General features: G+C 41.5%; 1 protein-coding gene across 2 annotated transcripts in view; it reads right to left on the bottom strand.

Moving 5' to 3' along the window:
- cntn5 (contactin 5) overlaps positions 1-18,283 on the bottom strand; it is a 301,937-nt gene that overhangs the window by 32,528 nt on the left and 251,126 nt on the right. For both annotated transcript variants that reach the window (XM_066685167.1, XM_066685168.1), the window contains exons 13-14: positions 9,909-10,036; positions 6,042-6,217 (exon numbers count right to left, since the gene is read on the bottom strand). In XM_066685167.1, the coding sequence (XP_066541264.1) occupies positions 6,042-6,217; positions 9,909-10,036 (304 nt within the window). The remainder of the gene's footprint in view (positions 1-6,041; positions 6,218-9,908; positions 10,037-18,283) is intronic.

The following is an 18,283-nucleotide window of genomic DNA, read 5'->3' as shown; positions in this document are numbered from 1 at the left end:
ATTTCTTTGTGAATTTGCTGATTTTCTCTCAAGTGTAGTTATCTTTTCAGAAAAGGCCTTAATTGTTGGTGATTTCAATATTCACTTTGAGAAGGATCATGATCCACTTAAAATTGCATTTGAATCAAATTGGATGCGCTAGGGTTCACTCAGAATGTTACTGGGCCCACTCATCAATGCAAACACACAGTGGACCTAGTGTTAACACAGGGCATTGAGATAAAGAATCTATCCAATCTCTCGCTACATGAGACCATCTGTGATCACCATCTAATCACATGTGAAATTGCGTTAAACTTTGATAATTGTCCACAGCCACGCTATATTAGAAAGCGCACTATAACATCCTCAACAGTTATTGATTTTATCAACAACCTTCCAGACCTTACCACCATTTCTTTTCCAACTCACCCAAATGACCTTGAGCTCATTACAAACAACCTACAACACTGTTTGTGTACAAACCTAGATAGTGTTGCACCAGTCAAGACCAAACAATTTAGAGAGAAAAGGCTTGCTCCATGGTACAGTGACAGCACGCGTGCATTAAAACTGGCTGCTCGTAACCATGAACATAAATGGAGACACACAAAACTAGAATGTTTCCGAATTGCACGGCAGCACAGCCTCACCGACTACAAACATGCCTTATCTAAAGCCAAATCACAGTACATCTCTTCCCTTATAGAAAACAGCAAAGACAACCCTAGATTCCTTTTTAGCACTGTATCAAATCTAATTGGCAACAAAAAGGAAATCAACCCCATTGTTCCCTCTGATTTCTGTAGCAATGACTTTATGAGGTTTTTTAATGATAAAATTGATTGCATTCACCTCAAAATCCAAAATCAGTCCAAAGTCACATCAGCTTTTGTTGATGAACCCCCCGCCAGCTCTGAGGTGCACTTAGACTACTTGAATTCTGTCGATGAAAATGACTTGCTTAGTTTAATTAGCTGATCTAAATCAACTTCATGTTTTTACTGGATCCTGTACCAACACAATTATTTAAACACATTTTACCTAAAGTCAATAGACCATTGCTCACAAAAATAAACTCATCCCTCAACATTGGATATGTACCAAAACCTCTGAAACTAGCGGTAATCAAACCAATTATTAAAAAACCCAATCTTGACCCTCTTGTGCTCGCAAACTACAGGCCAATATCAAATCTCCCTTTTATTGCTAAGATTCTAGAAAAAGTCGTGTCACAGCAGTTGTGCTCTTTCCTACAAAACAATGACATTCTTGATAATTCAACAGTAAAACACAATACCATCATTAAAAACTTAGGGGTAGCCTTTGATTCGACTCTCACATTTGATACCCACATATCCAATACAGTCAAAACCGCCTTCGCAATATTGCCAAAATTTGGCATATTTTATCCTTAAAAGATGCAGAGAAACTAGTGCATGCTTTTATAACTTCACGTCTAGACTACTGCAATGCGCTCCTGGCAGGGAGCTCGTGCAAAGCGTTACACAAGATTCAGTTAGTTCAAAATGCAGCAGCCATGGTGCTCAATAGAGCTAGAAAATTCGAGCATATAACCCCAGTTCTCTCGTCCCTACACTGGCTACCTGTAAAATTTCGCACTGACTATAAAATACTCCTCTTAGCTTATAAATCTCTAAATGGTTTAGGCCCGCAGGATCTTACTGAAATTCTCAAACCTTATCGCCCGTCACGTACACTTCGTTCACAGGATGCCCATCTACTCTTTGTTCCTCGCTTTAAGAAAAGCACTGCAGGAGGAAGAGCCTTTTCTCACAAAGCTCCTCAACTCTGGAATAGCTTCCGGTTACTGTTCGTGGCTCAGACACACTCTCAATCTTTAAATCTAGATTAAAAACCTACCTTTTCAAACAAGCTTTTGGTTAATCATTCACTTTCAGGTTACTCCTTCTCTATTAGTGTTTTCGAGCTGGTTTTCATATTATCACTGTTCTGTATTAACCCTGTCATATCACCATAGCTACAGCATTTTTAGTTAGCTTTCTAGTAACCGCCAACACGCTGTCCGTTGCAGGGTTCTCTTGCCTTTTTTCGCAGGACAAATTTGCCCGTTCTTTACCATGACCCTACTCTCCTCTGTATTTTTATTTGTTCCCTTTGTCTGGTTTTCTTTCTCCAGTCTCTCTCATGCTTTGAGATGTCCTGCTGCTCTCCAGGTGTTGCCCTGATCCAGCCCCTGTGTCCTGTACAAGATCCTGGCCTTGTCTCATCTACACTATCATGCTTGGCCATGCTGTTTTATCTCAGATTAACTCTGCACCTAATATTAACTCACACAGAATCCCTCATCACTTTCTCCTTCCTCAAACTCATACATCACTAATATCATCATCCTCATCATTTTCTTTTCCGCTTCTCCATCATCACTAATATACTACATTTATATTACTATAACCCCTTCATCGGTCATCATTTCACTTTTACTTCTGTTCTCTGTTGTGTCTCCGGTGTCGACCCGAGGAGGATGGGTTCCCCGTATGAGTCTTGGTTCCTTCCAAGGTTTCTTCCTCGTGTGCTGAGGGAGTTTTTGCTTGCCACCGTTGCCCCTGGCTCGCTCATAGGAGGCTTGGACCCGGATCTCTGTAAAGCTGCTTTGTGACGACTTTTTGTTGTGAAAAGCGCTATATAAATAAAATTTGATTGATTGATTTGATTGATGGACTTCTTTTTGTTCTGTGTCGTCGTAATTATAGACAACACACAGCATGCACAAACCACTGACGCTGTGTTTTTCTTTGTTACTAGCTGCTTGAGACACTTGGTCGGCCTCAGCGTTTAGGTTGCTTCCATGTTGCACATAGGGGCAGAATCACGTTGACTACAGCTTGGTAGCATGGTTTTAAAAGGGACAGTGCCTGGACACACAGTGGGGACATAAAAGAATAAAAAAAGATTATGTCAATTAGACGTTCTGAATGTCGATTTTTACAATTTTCAATTAATTGCCCAGCCCTACTTTGTGCCATAGACTGTAGGATTGTGTACTGTAATAATCACCTTGAGTGGTGGTATTCATGACATACATTTTTGGTATTCACTTTTTTGGTTTTATTTTGTAAATACAAGCTATATTGTAGCAGATAACATGAGACCCCTTCACAGTTCTCATGTTTATGAGTAAACACAGAATCCCCTGAGCTTCCCCTAAGCTAAAACCAAGTACTCCAGGCCCTTTTCCATTTCCTTTTCTTTATTTTTTTTTATATGAATGAAAAAGTGCTATGGGTATTCCCTTGCTCCATACTCAAGCTCATGCTAGCACCGCTGAGTCGGCAGCACTGTATGTTAAGAAGCCTGATGCTAGCATTACTTCTACATCATAAGAAACATAAAAAAAAGCCCATGTATCCCTGAGGTTAAATAAGAATTGAACAAAAAAAAAACATTGCTTTTACGTGTTCATGAAGCTGCTGCTGTACTGCACGGCTAACGACGCAAAATCAAAATGGCAGGATTTAAGACAATGTGACTCAATCCTAATGTCCACTCAGCAGCTACTGACCGCTCAGTCTTTCCTCCACTGGGGCTGTCGGTCAGCGAAATACAATGAATGCTGCCTAGGCCTAACGCAATCCCCAAACGCTGGAGCATCAGCCATCTTTTACACCCCAGAACCCAATTAGACCTTGTGTGTGGCAGCTCCAAGGCTGAGAGATGATAACCGCTGGTGTTAGCGAGTGGAGCCATATTAACGCCTGAAGAGGAGCTCAAATATGGCCCTAATCTGATACTGAGGGGATACAAGTTGCTCTGAACTCAATTGCAGTGGCCCTGGATGACACAGATCAGAGAGGAATCCCAATTAGAAAGCTGATGAGTTTCTTGAGCACAGTCAGAGATGGGATGACTAGCCGCTGTGCGATTCCAGGCGCTTGTGCAATCTTGGATGCTCTCCAAAGGAGGAGGAGTGGAGAATCGATAGAGTAAAAGTGCACTGTGTGATTTTCAACCCTAGCCACAGCAACTGAGATCTACCAAAAGCTTAAAAAAAAGCCCTCACTGTCCAAAATGTTAACTTAACAAGAGAGGGCAAGCATGGTCTTACATTTTAATGCAACTTAATGTAAAGGGATTGTAATACAAGTCATTGGACAATCCCTATTGGTCCAACCACAGAATATAAATTGCAGCTGATTTAAATTCTATTTATTTATTTGTTTATTCTTCATCCTGATCAGGGTCATGGGCACAAGGCAGGAACAAACCCTAGACAGGGCACCAGTCCGTCACAGTGCTTCACACACTCACTCAGTCCTTCACACATTCACAAGTGTGGACAATTTTGCACAGACAATCCACCTACCAACATGGGTTTATGTGTTGTGGGAGGAAACCCACACAGACACAGGGAAAACAAAGACTATGACCCGAGGAGAGGACTGAATCCAGGAACCCCAACACTCTGGAGAAATGTAGAAGAGACATAACGTACAGCACCATTTGGTTTACTTTGTTCAGGGACATTCTGTCATCATGGAAAATGGAAATGTTTTTTATCGGAAAACGTTTGCCGCAGAAAGATATCTTTGTTAAAGTTTAATTTGTCCAAAATTGATCAGGTGTCACACAAACTAAATGATTGTAAACTAAAATTTAGATAACAGTTTCCACAGATCAGAAAAAAAACAGGTGAGATAATATTCATTCATTCATTCATTGTAGCTACATATCTAGTTCAGGGTTGTGGTGGGTCCGGAGCCTACCCGGAATCATTGGGCGCAAGGCAGGAACCCACTCTGGTGGGGGTGCCAGTCAGTAAGATAGGATGATTAGTAAAAAATAAAAAAAGTGGCTAATAGCAGAAATATCTACATTGCGTGCATTTAAAGGGTTAATATGACCTCTGAAACCATAACTGTAACGTTTTACGCAGCAAGAAAATAAAGGCTATGTTATGTAATGAATATATGACCTGACCTACAGACCATATAGAATGTGACAGTCACAGACAGGATGGAAAATTACAGGCCACAGAGACTAATGGATATATAAAGTCAACTCCACAGCGGGCACAAAACATGACAAATTGCTGAGAAGAAAAATGCAAGACGTGCCCAGGAAAGTGAACGTCTCAAGTCTGAGGGCTTTCAGAAGGGCAGAATTCCCATCGCTACTCAATGGCAGGGATGACATTCTGAATCAAGTAGGTCCTGGGGTTGGTCCAGCTGGGAAAGCCCAGGGCTCATCAGTCACATGTGTGGAGCCCTCAGAAACATGATGGCGGGATTCACAGCAGGTCTTTCATCATGGTGACATATAGGTCTGACTGACCTTTCAGTGCATTGATTCTCACTTGAGCTCAAGCAGGATCTGGTTCAATGTACGAAGGCCAAAATAAGGAACCGTGACTCTATCTGCTCACATGGGACCATGCCCAAGAAAATATGGAACAAACCCAGTGCGAGGTGATACAGAAAAGCTGTGACATCCAAAAACCATACTAATTGAGTATCTGAATTCGGAAAACAGCTGGGGGAGCCATGGCCTAATGCATTGAAAGTGGTCTTGGGGCTGGAAGGTGGCAGGTTTGTGCCCCAAGACTGGCAGGAAAATTGGGGGTGGGGGAATAAGGAAGAGTTATATCTCTTCCCTCAATATCCATGGCTGATGAGCCTTTGAGTTAGGCACCTAACTATTAATTTTTCCCTAGATACTGGAAATGATTGCCTGTGTGTGTGTGTGTGTGTGTGTGTGTGTGTGTGAATGTTTGTTTTAATATATCTGTGTTTTTAAACAAAACTGATACTCTAATATGAAAACTAAAAGCGTGAAATTATATATATATATATATATATATATATATATATATATTGTTACTGAGCTTAAGACTGGGGTTAAGATTAGGTTAAGTGTTAATTAGCTACAGTAATCATTATTTGTATTAAATATTCTATGGAAGTATAGCAAAACCAATGTGTGTGGGTCTGTGCCGAAAAGCACATTTTAACAGACCATATCCTCTGATAATAAGCAATGGGTTACGGTTATGGACAAAGGAAGAAGGAAGGAGGGCCCCTTACTGTTCGGATGTACTCAAAGTGACCGCTGTCCTCCTGGGCGTTGAGCGGCTGGTTGTTGAGCAGCCATAGGAAGCTGACGTCCAGCGAGGGGTCATGTATGGCCTTGCAGCTGAGCACCACGCTCTCCCCGACGGTCACCTCCACCCGCTTGGGGCTCAGCTCCACCTTCATGGCCTCTGCAAGGACAAAGCTGTCACACTGTCATCTCACAACAGGCTTTAACAGGCAGGGCAAAGAGAGAAGAGGGAAGAGCTCAGAGTATAGACTCCTGCAGCCGTCAAAACACATTCAGTTCAGTGTATTTCAGCACAGATGGTGCCAGAGGAGTGACGGATTGGGGGAACCTTCATGGACATCAAATGTGACATGTTCTATCATTTTGAGCAAGGGCCCATTTGTGTAGAAACCAGGTTTTAGGTCAAACACTGGATTCTGTTCTGGGGTTTTGCTGCTGTCTGATCACATCAATCTCGGCTCTCTCACTGTGTTGTCACTAGAGAAATTCAGACAATAAATACAGATGGGAAACTCTCAAATTCTGGATGACAAACTTGCTACAGTGTTAAGTGTGTGATATATTGAACGTACACATATATTTTTAAGCATTGTTTGTGTAACATAATAGTAATTTAAAATGGAACATTTTTATATTTTTGTATGGTAACTTACATAGTAATGCTAAAAATGACCATTGTTTTATTTTCAAAAAAATAAAAAATAAATTTGTAGTTGTCAATGACTATTTTAATACTATGCCAAAGTTACCATAAAAATGACAAAAAAGAGGGGCAAGTTCATTCATTCATTCATTGTCTGTAACCGCTTATCTGGTTCAGGGTCACGGTGGGTCTGGAGCCTCTGGGCACAAGGCAGGACCACACCCTGGAGGGGGTGACAGTCCTTCACAGGGTAATACACACTCACACATTCACTCACACACTCACACCTACGGACACTTTTGAGTCGCCAATCCACCAGCTGTGTTTTTGGACTGTGGGAGGAAACCGGAGCACCCAGAGGAAACCCACGTGGACACAGGGAGAACACACCACACTCCTCACAGACAGTCACCCGTAAGAAACCCACGCAGACACAGGGAGAACACACCACACTCCTCACAGACAGTCACCCGGAGGAAACCCACGCAGAAACAGGGAGAACACACAACACTCCTCACAGACAGTCACCCGGAGGAAACCCACGCAGAAACAGGGAGAACACACAACACTCCTCACAGACAGTCACCTGGAGGAAACCCACGCAGACACAGGGAGAACACACCACACTCCTCACAGACAGTTACCCGGAGGAAACCCACGCAGACACAGGGAGAACACACCACACTCCTCACAGACAGTCACCCGGAGGAAACCCACGCAGACACAGGGAGAACACACAGCACTCCTCACAGACAGTCACCCGGAGGAAACCCACGCAGACACAGGGAGAACACACCACACTCCTCACAGACTGTCACCCGGAGGAAACCCACGCAGACACAGGGAGAACACACAGCACTCCTCACAGACAGTCACCCAGAGGAAACCCACACAGACACAGGGAGAACACACCACACTTCTCACAGACAGTTACCCGGAGGAAACCCACGCAGACACAGGGAGAACACATCACACTCCTCACAGACAGTCACCCAGAGAGGGACTTGATCCCCCAACCCCAGGTCCCTGGAACTGTCTGACTGCGACACTATCTGCTGTACCACCTGCTTGCGAGGGGCAAGTTTGAATTTTTAATTGTAATTTTACATTTAGATTTCACATCCCCCTTGTCAAATGATGTTTGATGGTTTTCTATGTGAGTCGAGATGAACATAATGAAAATAGAAAATTTATTCCAGTATTAAAAATGTCATAGGTGTGCAGAGGCAATTTTTTTCTTCCTACTACAATCTGTGATGCACCCTGCTGTTAGCAGCAAAACGCCTAATGCTGACAAATTTATTGCATTTATATATTACTAACTGGAGAGTTCAGCTCCTGCTCACTGCCAGAAATGCTGTCATGATATCTACACACCAGGGAACTCTGAGAAAGCACGAAAAGAGATTTCATTTTCATGTTTAAACTTCACAACACTGAGGAAACTTGGCAGTATATTTTTTGGGGGGATTTTTCCTAGGGGCCCACAACACCGTTCTAGGGAGGACAGACTCCTTCCTTCTCAGAATTATGTATGCTGTTTTTGCAAGAGCATGCTATGTATCATCAACTCTGTGTGTTAATTTCAGGCTCAGATAAATCAAAATATTAAGGCCATGTGCTTAATATGCTGTTATTATAAGAAGAATATAGCAAATCGATCACAGAGGATTACACTCCTTCTACTGGTTCTTATTCTTCCTACATTCCATCCTGGTCCATCAGTTCCCCAGGTAAAAATTCCACACATACCCTTCCATCTACTACACCTACATGAATTCTCTATAAATGTGGGTACTTATTTTTTCTCAAAATTCAACCGCGCAGCACATGGATCTCCAGATATTTGAGATGCTTCTAGTATAAATTCCATGTTTCTCTGGATAAAAGTGACTCAAAATGAGCAAGAGGAGGTCATAAAGTGCTTCAGCGTTTTCAGTAGCATGAGTTGAACACACTGCTGAGCTGCTGATGTTCACTCATGAACCAAAACATTAACACCACTCACGGGCGAGGAAAATGACTTTGATTATTATTTTTTTATGTTAAGGTCAGGGAAATATTAGACAGTAAGTGGATATTTGGCCTGTTGCTTAAAGGAAAAAAAAAATAATAAAGAGCCTGGGCAGCTGTCCTCACAGAGCAGTTGTGGGTTCGGCTCAAGGGCACTTCAGCTGTGGATAGAGGAAGGAGGACAGTGCTGTTCACTCCCACCGCCCCCAATTTTCCTGCCGGCCATGGGAATTGAACCAAATACATTTCAGTCCTAAGCCCTCTTCTCTAACCATTAGGTTTTGCTGCTAACAGCAGGATGCATCACCAGATCATACAAATGTAGCCACAAAACAAAGCTCCAATTACAGACATGAAGGCACAGCCAAACGTGTTGAGCGTCACCTCAGGACAACAAAGAGGAAAATATCCCGAGGTGCTGCATTAATAATGGGAAGAGGGGCAGATTCGCCATTAGGGAGACTTTTATGTTGTCAATCGTTGACTGAAGCAGTATGTGATCACTCTCTTAAGGAAGGAGGGCGTCATGCTGTGTAGAGCCCGAGGCATGAAAGAAGTCACGTCCGTATGACAAAGTACCACAAGAGTGAGTTAAACCAGCAGCTGCTGCATTCAGGTGGTCTTGGCTTTGTCACAGAAATGTGTTTCACAACCATTCCACTAGCACCAGCTGTTAGTGACCCACTGCTAATGCAGTATAACTGGAAAACTCAAAATGCATGAAGGAGAAAACTATCTCAGACAGTTAAGGCTCTCCTCAGAGTGTGTTGAAGTTTGCCTTGATACTTTGGAGCTTTAGAAGAGTCATTATTTAACCCTTACCTTCCCAGCCTAACAACACAGTGCGACTGTGGAGGGCCTAATGAACACATGGTATTAGATAGGATTAAATGGAAGATAAAATTGAAAAGATTGACAAGAATAAAATGGTGGACTTGATACATTCAGTGATTTAGTGAGTTGACTTTTACAATTAATAAGTCACTCCTGCTCCCTATAACTGTGCACAAATATGGGAGGCCAACAATGTCAAAATACATTTGGGAAATGACATCATAAAGCCACCTAGGACTGGGATGTGGAGCAGTGGATCTGTGTTCTGTGGAGTGGGGTTTGTGATTCATAACTCTTTATTCAGCGTCAGCACTTAGATGACTAAAATGAGAATATTATGAAGACTATGGAGGTGCTTTACCTTTGACCAGCAGTTTTGTGGTTATCTCCGCAGAGCCAAACTGATTCTCTGCTCTGCACACATAGGTCCCCTCATCAGTTCGGCTGGAATTAATGATACGCAGTGTATTGTTGCGGAGCAGCATAGTTCTGTAAAACACACAGAGAGAAAAAAAAGTATAATGTATGAGAAAACCCTAAGTTGAGTCAAGCATGTGTTAAAAGAGTGTAAACCTATCTAGCACTGGGCCGTGCAGCAGAGAAGCTGTGTTTTCTGTAGCGACAGAGCTGAAGCCATGCTTGTGATAAATATTTAATCATGCACCATCCTTAGATGCCTTTAATTCTTAACTCACTCAGTACTCAGTCACTTACTCACTCACGTTTAGCAACATGCTTCGTAAGGGGCACAATCCAGTGCTTCAAACTGCGTCCAAGAATTTCAAAGGAGCTTCAAAACAATGTTATGAGTGAGTAGATGACTGGTTTGACCACCATAACCAAGGTGGGCAAATACCAAGGGTTAAAGCGCCAAATACTCATCTGTGGTTTTGTCTACTTATATTAATGAGGTGAAATGCTAAAAGACAGTCTATCGCCTGCAACAAATAAACAATTGTCATTAGGGACATAAACAGTCCGTCAGTTAGGTTTCCCAATTCACTTTAACTCACCCTTCTAACTATTCTTAGATACTTTTAAAATGATTCAATACTCATTTTTATATCAGGACCAAGCATTTCAGCTCAATCTATAATCTAAAGGCATCAATTAAACACAATTATGTCGAGCTAATAAGTGTGGCAAAGCACTTTCATTTAAGGAATTGATTTCTAGATAACATTGTCAATAACCTCTTTTAAAGATGTTAATGAATAGATAGAGATCTATCAATGAGGATTAGTACGATGCACATCTACAGCCATTAGCTAATTAATTATATTGCATTTTAGTGGTAGAAGGCGTGGATTTCCTCTGTGTGATTAAAAAATATTTAAGGTTATTTTCAAATGGAATTGATGCTTGAAAGCACACAAAATACAAGTGTGATTATTTATTGTGGAGACTGTGTCAAGTCATGATACACTTTAATATGAACCGTAGGTGCCATGCATACCATACATATATTTTGTCAGCAGTATCCAGACACCCCTTTTAATGAATGAATACAGCTACTTCACTGATTTTTAATAATGTTTTTTAATAACATTTTTAGAGCAGCCCCAGCCCGTGTCCAATGTCAAATGTCAGTTAGAGGGGTGTAAACTCCTCAGCACTCTGTTTACTTAAAGCTGCCATCTTTCACCCACCCTTCAGATGCACACAACAAAATCCCCCTGTATTCTTGCTTGCTCTTCAGCGCATGGAGTCTAGGAAAAAACGTCTCCTGAAAAGAATGGGATCTGTAATAAAAACACACGACAGGCACGAACCATGGCTGTTTTGACTGAAAATGCAATAAATCAAGGGTGGTCTCTACAATTTGCACCATGCTCTGGAGTATAAAATATGTACGCATGTTTATAAAAACATGTCAAAACACTATCTTAATATCCAAAATCAAACAGAAGGCAATGTAGAGGTACAGTGACACAGCATCCTTCACAGTGAGAAAGGACAGAGAATGGAAATTGAATATAATATAGATAAGTCGGGAAGTCGGACTTTTATCTTATCGCCCACTCTCACGCAGTGTTCTGAGGACTTGTTCCAGAGAGCTACTCCGCTCTGCACTGATATAATGAATTAGCTTCAAACAAAGGCAGAACGTGCCAGCTCTCTTCTGAAGTCCCGGGAAACACAATGGCAGGGAAAGTGGGAGTTTAAATAAAAGAAACAGCACAGAGACTGGACCTGCATAATGCAAAGGTCTAAGCACTCTACTCTATATGAGCTTGGACCTGGAGTCTAATCCTGCTGCACTCTGTTTGAACCTCACACACTAAAATATTTCAAATATTGTGCATGTATTGCATGGCATTTAATCATTATTCCAGTGTTTTCAGGTAGCTTGTCCCGCCTGTCTCAACAGTAGATGTGAATACATATTGTGATGGCGTTCGGGCACATAAACCTTAGTGACATCAGGCACTGATGTTGCGGATTAGTTTTGGATCATCCCAAATATATTGGATGGTGCACAATCACAGAGATGTTCACAATTCCACTGCTGAGGTGATTTATAGCTCATGTGCATCTGCTCCAGAATGTCCTGCTGTATTACTAATGTTTCTCTATGGGATTATATATACAATCTGACTGTGTACAGTTCAGGGTTAGCCTCATTAAAACCATCATTGCGATTCCAAAGGGTTAAACACATCTAGTTGTTCCAGTCAAGAAAATCCCACTATGCTGTTCTTCCACAAATTCATTGCTTTTCCTGCTCATTTTATTGAACTCAGATTGGTGGAGGTGTGAGAATGAATATTTACAAAGTAATCATTTTATTAAAATTCAATTTCTGCCAAAACCAAACAGTTGAGAATGAGAGCGGGACGTCAGTCTTATTTCCACCCTATTAATTTGTCTTATGTTGTTTGGCTTACATATTTACAGCGCTAAGCTTTCTCACTTCTCACCCAGGAGGAGATGATGAGAATTGGCAGGCAGAGACGCACTAAGGCGTGACAAAGTCTAACCCATACATCGAAAATTCATAAGCAGAGAAGCCAGGGGATATTAAGAAAAAAGAACGAGAGAGAGAGTGAGAGAGAGAGAGAGAGCGAGAGAGAAAGAGAGAGAGAGAGAGAGAGAGAGAGAGAGAGAGAGAGTGAGAGAGAGAAAGAGAGAGATAGAGAGAGAGAGAGAGAGAGAGAGAGAGAGAGAGAGAGAAAGAGAAAGAGAGAGAGAGAGAGAGAGAGAGAGAAAGAGAGAGAGAGAGAGAGAGAGAGAAAGAGAGAGAGAGAGAGAAAGAGACCAAGTACATTCGACAAGGACATTGAGGCAAAAAGAAGGACACATGGTGGGGACCGGTGGGTATAAGGAATATGCAAATCAGCTGTGCTGACGAAGGAATTGTCACTTTTAAGCATCTCCTAAGAGCCACCAAAAATATATTTTAGGCCACTCGGTGAAGGGCTCTATTTTAACGACCCACTCCAGATAAAAATGTCTCAGGGAAACACACCGAACGCCGGGTGCACTCTTCAAAATAAAGGCCTCAGAAGGGGTTCCCTGAAGCAATGCCAAAAAAAACAAAAAACAAAAAAAAAAAACCACTTCAGTTACGTAGACTTACAGGGCTAGATATGATCTCATACACAACCCACACATCTGGGGACACCCTGTGCACATGTAAAGCCAGCCACTGCATCTTTTCTAGCTCAAAAACACAGCTCAACCTGCTCCGAGTAGGGTGCTACACATTCACATCAGTTGTTAGCCAACAGACAATGGAGGGCTAGCATCTTGCTAAGTCAGTGGTTCCTAAACTTTTTTAGCAGTGCCCCCTTTTTGTAAATCTGAAATCTACACGTCTTTTGCTTCTGACATCCACTGGAATTTGTTTTCAATTTTAACTTCCCACTGAACAAAACAATATAAAGTAACAGATCACTTTTACAGTGGAATTATTAAAAGTGACATGCATTATGTATCTCATTCATTTACCTTCCTGCACCCCCCAGCATCCCCTCCACAAAATAATAGATAGTGCCACTCCCAACCTTGGGAATCACTGTGTTAAGTGCTAGGGAGAGGGAGGTGTATCAAACCAACCCTGTGTGAGCAAGGAAAGTTATACTCTCTGTGGATTCTTAGCTTCAAATTGATGTGTCATCATCAAGGAATGAACTTATGATAAAGCAATGCATTCCGGAGCCTCCCAGAAGACAAATGAGAACACAGACAAAACAAGCTAGCTAGTGAAGTTGTATCATTACCTACATGAGCTCTTTTTATCTGTTTTATCTTACTTGTTTTATTTTACCACATGGGACACACCTTGACTGGCACAGAAGGGTTTTTTTATACACACTTAAGTTTATCTCACAGGCTAAAGACAGATTTGCAGTTTATTAGATAGTGTTGACGAGCTCATCACCGCTCCCTACTTTAAGGTCCATCTTCACAAGCTGTTGGACTGGTTCAGTAATTTTACATTGCTTTTTTATTATTATTTTTCCCCTATCCTAGTGAGTCTACATTCACTCTCACACACTTCCCAAAATTTGACATGGCTGTTCCCAGACGTTCGTGTTATGAGATCATATCTGACCTTGTGAGACTGGGCTCCTTAAAGGTGGAAGAATCACATCAAATCAAAATGATCTTTTGAACAAAGGCAACATTTTTTTCTCCATGTGGCATTTCATGGTTCAGTTCCTGACCTGGACCAACACAATACACTATACCAGAGGTCTTCACATCTGGATCTTTGCTGGGATTGTGAAATGGTTGACTGGTGTGACACTATAACTGCAACTGCTGTCGCTACCAGATCTGAAGTTAAAACTCTACACTACATGTGTGAAGGTCCAAATCAGGCAGGACTGACCAGGAATAGTGGCATGCATGCCAGGCATTTTTAAATCCCAGCCTGGATCCTGGATCCGTGTTCTGGACTGAAAACCACTGCACTATACTAATACCATCACAACAATATACCTTGGGCAAGACTCCTAATACAGCATTAACAGTGAAAAAAAGTTGGATAATAATAATAATAATAATAATAATAATAATAATAATAAGAAGAAGAAGAAGCCTCAAATTGCACTGACCAAGTTGTGCCTCTATAATGTTACACTGTCAGACTTTGTCAGAAGCTTTGTAATGAAAGTAGTGAAATAGAAGAATTTCACACATTCTGAACAATATTAAGCTCAGCAGCATTTGTGAATAAGTTTACGAACATTTGTTTACAAAGCAACAAGCAAATTTTCTTCTATGCACATCTATATACAATTTTTTGTCCATGATTCACAGAGAGAAACTTGGGGCTTCTGAAAGGGGTCTGCTTTATACTTTAAAACTAATGGGATTAATACTTTCCATTTAGGATACAAAAGCCTCAGACATTAGTGGAAATCCATGTTAATTACAAACCTTCATTAACTCAGCACAGCTGTCAATGGCAGATAAACGTGGGGCTGTTTCGATCGCACCCCTGCTCCTCCCGCCATAGAATCTACTGAGCGCTTCCTCGACTGCTCATGTCAGAAAATCCTTCTGCCAAAGTCACTACTGTCTGAGACCAGGGATTTGATTTAGTTTAGAAATGAAAGTAATATAAAAATCCATTAACAGAGCTGAAGGTAGGAAACCCCTGAAAAAAGAGAGAGACTTTCAACTGGGTTTTGTTCCCATCGCTCAGCAATGAACGCTTTCAATACTTATGACTGATTTAGAGATATACCATTTCTGTCAGGAGTCCTATTTTCTCTCTTTCTTTTAATATATATATATATATATATATATATATATATATATATATATATATATATATATTGTTTACTCTTTTTTTGCAACTCAAAAAATAAATAAGTTATTGCATATGATTATATGGTATGCTTATATAAAATGTTATGGACTGAAATGATCAAAACTAATATCAAAATTCACAGCTTAGTGGGAACACCCCCTGTGTGTTTTATCTTTACCAGTGATAATACACCTCACAGTTAAATTACAATACCATACAGACTCCAGCTCTGAATTAAATTTAACACTTGGCATTTACACATCTTCACTACTTTGCAGGTCAGTGGAAGGATCACTTGTTAATCCACTGACCGGTAGACTGGGCACATTTTAATTTCCAGTCGACCTCCGAAGGGTGAGAGGATTAGTAGAACTTCTTAGAATGTGCTCAATGTAGGATATGCAAATTGTGCTCATTTAATATATATATATACACACACACACCATCTTTTTTTTAAGGTACAGAATCTCCACAACATAAACAGAATCTAAAGCTTTTGTCATTGAAATCAGCTCCACTGTTGTTGCAGGTCTAGACAAAATAAAAGGTCTTGCTAGTGTGAAAAAAAAAATGCTTTGTTTTTTAAAGTATGTGGAACTATCAAGAAAAATGAAAAAGGAATAGAAACTGAAACATTGTCACCAGACTGAACTTTGGATGTGTTTAAAAATATCCCTGTGAATTTACTCCCTACTTTCTTAAGGAAAGTAATTAGTAACAAAGGCAAAATCTGACCACATCAAACACTGGGATTCTGATATTGTATTTAGTTGCTGAGGTTTCAATGTTCCGTTAAATGCTTGTTTTCTGTTTTTACTTTTGACACTAAATAATGAAACTTGTATGTAATCGCTCAAATGGTCAAAGTTATATATTGCTCAGGCCCTTGTTCATACTGTAGTACACCTTTAAATAAAAACTTTTTTTCAAGAAACCCACAGCTTTTCTTCCTCCTGACCTTCATCCGAGCTCGACAGACACAATGAAAAGCTGTGTGCATGAATAGCGGAACCAAACAAAAGAAAACTGTCTGCCCTTGCCGTATTATCATAGAAAAATAATACAATACGTTGCAAAAGCCCCGGCGAATTTGCTGCGTGATTTATCAGATCACATAGACTGCCAGTCCATTCATCACCTTGTTACCTATGGAAGACAGCATTCTGGGGATGTGTGATCCCACCCATCCATCAGTGGACCCCCAGTCACTGTCTATAAACAAACATCTATCACACGCCAGACAGCATAATTCCAAATAAGATGTGTATGGCTTTATAAATGATTCCGTACGAGCTCACGGCTGTCAAACCACAGCGCTGACCTCAACAATATGACGCACTGAATCGCACTGTATCTCTTCCAGAGGATTGTGTAGTCACTGGAAGGACAAATAGTGTCTGAATGAAGGCTGCAGCATTAGGCCTAAATTATTGATCTTGGGGAATGAGAGCAGGGCTGGATAAGCACTAGTAAGTGGAGAAGGTGTCAAGGTGAGAACTTGCTTTGTGCTGCGTGTGAACATTTTTAGCACACCTCTGTGGTCTGTGTGCATGTGTGTGTGTGTGTGTGTGTGTTGTCCTGAACTTGTTGGCTAGCGAGCCCATTTTGCAGGACCATTTGAAAAGAGCATGCAAGTCCCAGTGGCTATTTCTCAGAATAAATTGCCTGCTTTGCAACACCTCCATTGTCAGCAGAAAAAAGGTGTGTAAATAATTCCACTATGTCCACTTGCAGGCAAGCAGGACCCATGATAAATATGTGGAGGGTCAGGGACTAAGAGTGCGTAGCACCTGTTAGTTATGGTCCATGTGTGTGTGTGTTAAATTAAACACTCTTTTCTTAACCTGTGAAATAATATAGTAGGCATTATAATCCATTTTTATTTCATGTAATATCTGCAATACCACGGGCTTCAACACTTTGAATGTGCTATCTTACTAAATTACTATTAGTATGTTATTAGAATTTTACCATAACAAAACCTGGCCAAATCCATAGAAGGTGACAAACGGCACGTGTTTTCACAAAGAACAGCAGCCAATCTAAAGTTAAGATAAAAACAGATTTTACCTACAGCACATTATTTTGCAATGTACTGTATTTTATTGGGCAGCAGGGGGTGTCGAGGTCACACAGCTCCAGGGGCCTGGAGGTTGTGGGTTCGATTACTGCTCCGGGTGACTGTCTGTGAGGAGTTTGGTGTGTTCTCCCTGTGTCTGCATGGGTTTCCTCCGGGTGACTGTCTGTGAGGAGTTTGGTGTGTTCTCCCTGTGTCTGCATGGGTTTCCTCTGGGTGACTGTCTGTGAGGAGTGTGGTGTGTTCTCCCTGTGTCTGCGTGGTTTTCCTCCGGGTGACTGTCTGTGAGGAGTGTGGTGTGCTCTCCCTGTGTCTGCGTGGGTTTCCTCCGGGTGACTGTCTGTGAGGAGTGTGGTGTGTTCTCACTGTTTCTGCGTGGGTTTCCTCCGGGTGACTGTCTGTGAGGAGTGTGGTGTGTTCTCCCTGTGTCTGCATGGGTTTCTTCTGGGTGACTGTCTGTGAGGAGTGTGGTGTGTTCTCCCTGTGTCTGCGTGGGTTTCCTCCGGGTGACTGTCTGTGACGAGTGTGGTGTGTTCTCCCTGTGTCCGCGTGGGTTTCCTCCGGGTGCTCTGGTTTCCTCCCACAGTCCAAAACACACGTTGGTAGGTGGATTGGCAACTTAACAGTGTCCGTAGGTGTGAGTGAATGTGTGTGTGTGTGTGTGTGTGCCCTGTGAAGGACTGGCGCCCCCTCCAGGGTGTATTCCCGCAATTGCGCCCAATGTTTCCAGGTAGGCTCTGGACCCACCGCAACCCTGAACTGGATAAGGGTTACACAGAATGAATGAATGAATGTATGTATTTTATTGGTCTATGATAATTGTTGTAGTGCACGCTATTTTAACTAATGCTGTCTTATCAGGGATTAGTTTCAGTAGTCTGAGTGACGGAAAGGC

The sequence above is a fragment of the Hoplias malabaricus genome, chromosome 11, assembly GCF_029633855.1.
Source record: "Hoplias malabaricus isolate fHopMal1 chromosome 11, fHopMal1.hap1, whole genome shotgun sequence".
NCBI classification, from domain to species: Eukaryota; Metazoa; Chordata; class Actinopteri; order Characiformes; family Erythrinidae; genus Hoplias; species Hoplias malabaricus.
This window is presented reverse-complemented; position numbering and strand designations above follow the sequence as displayed.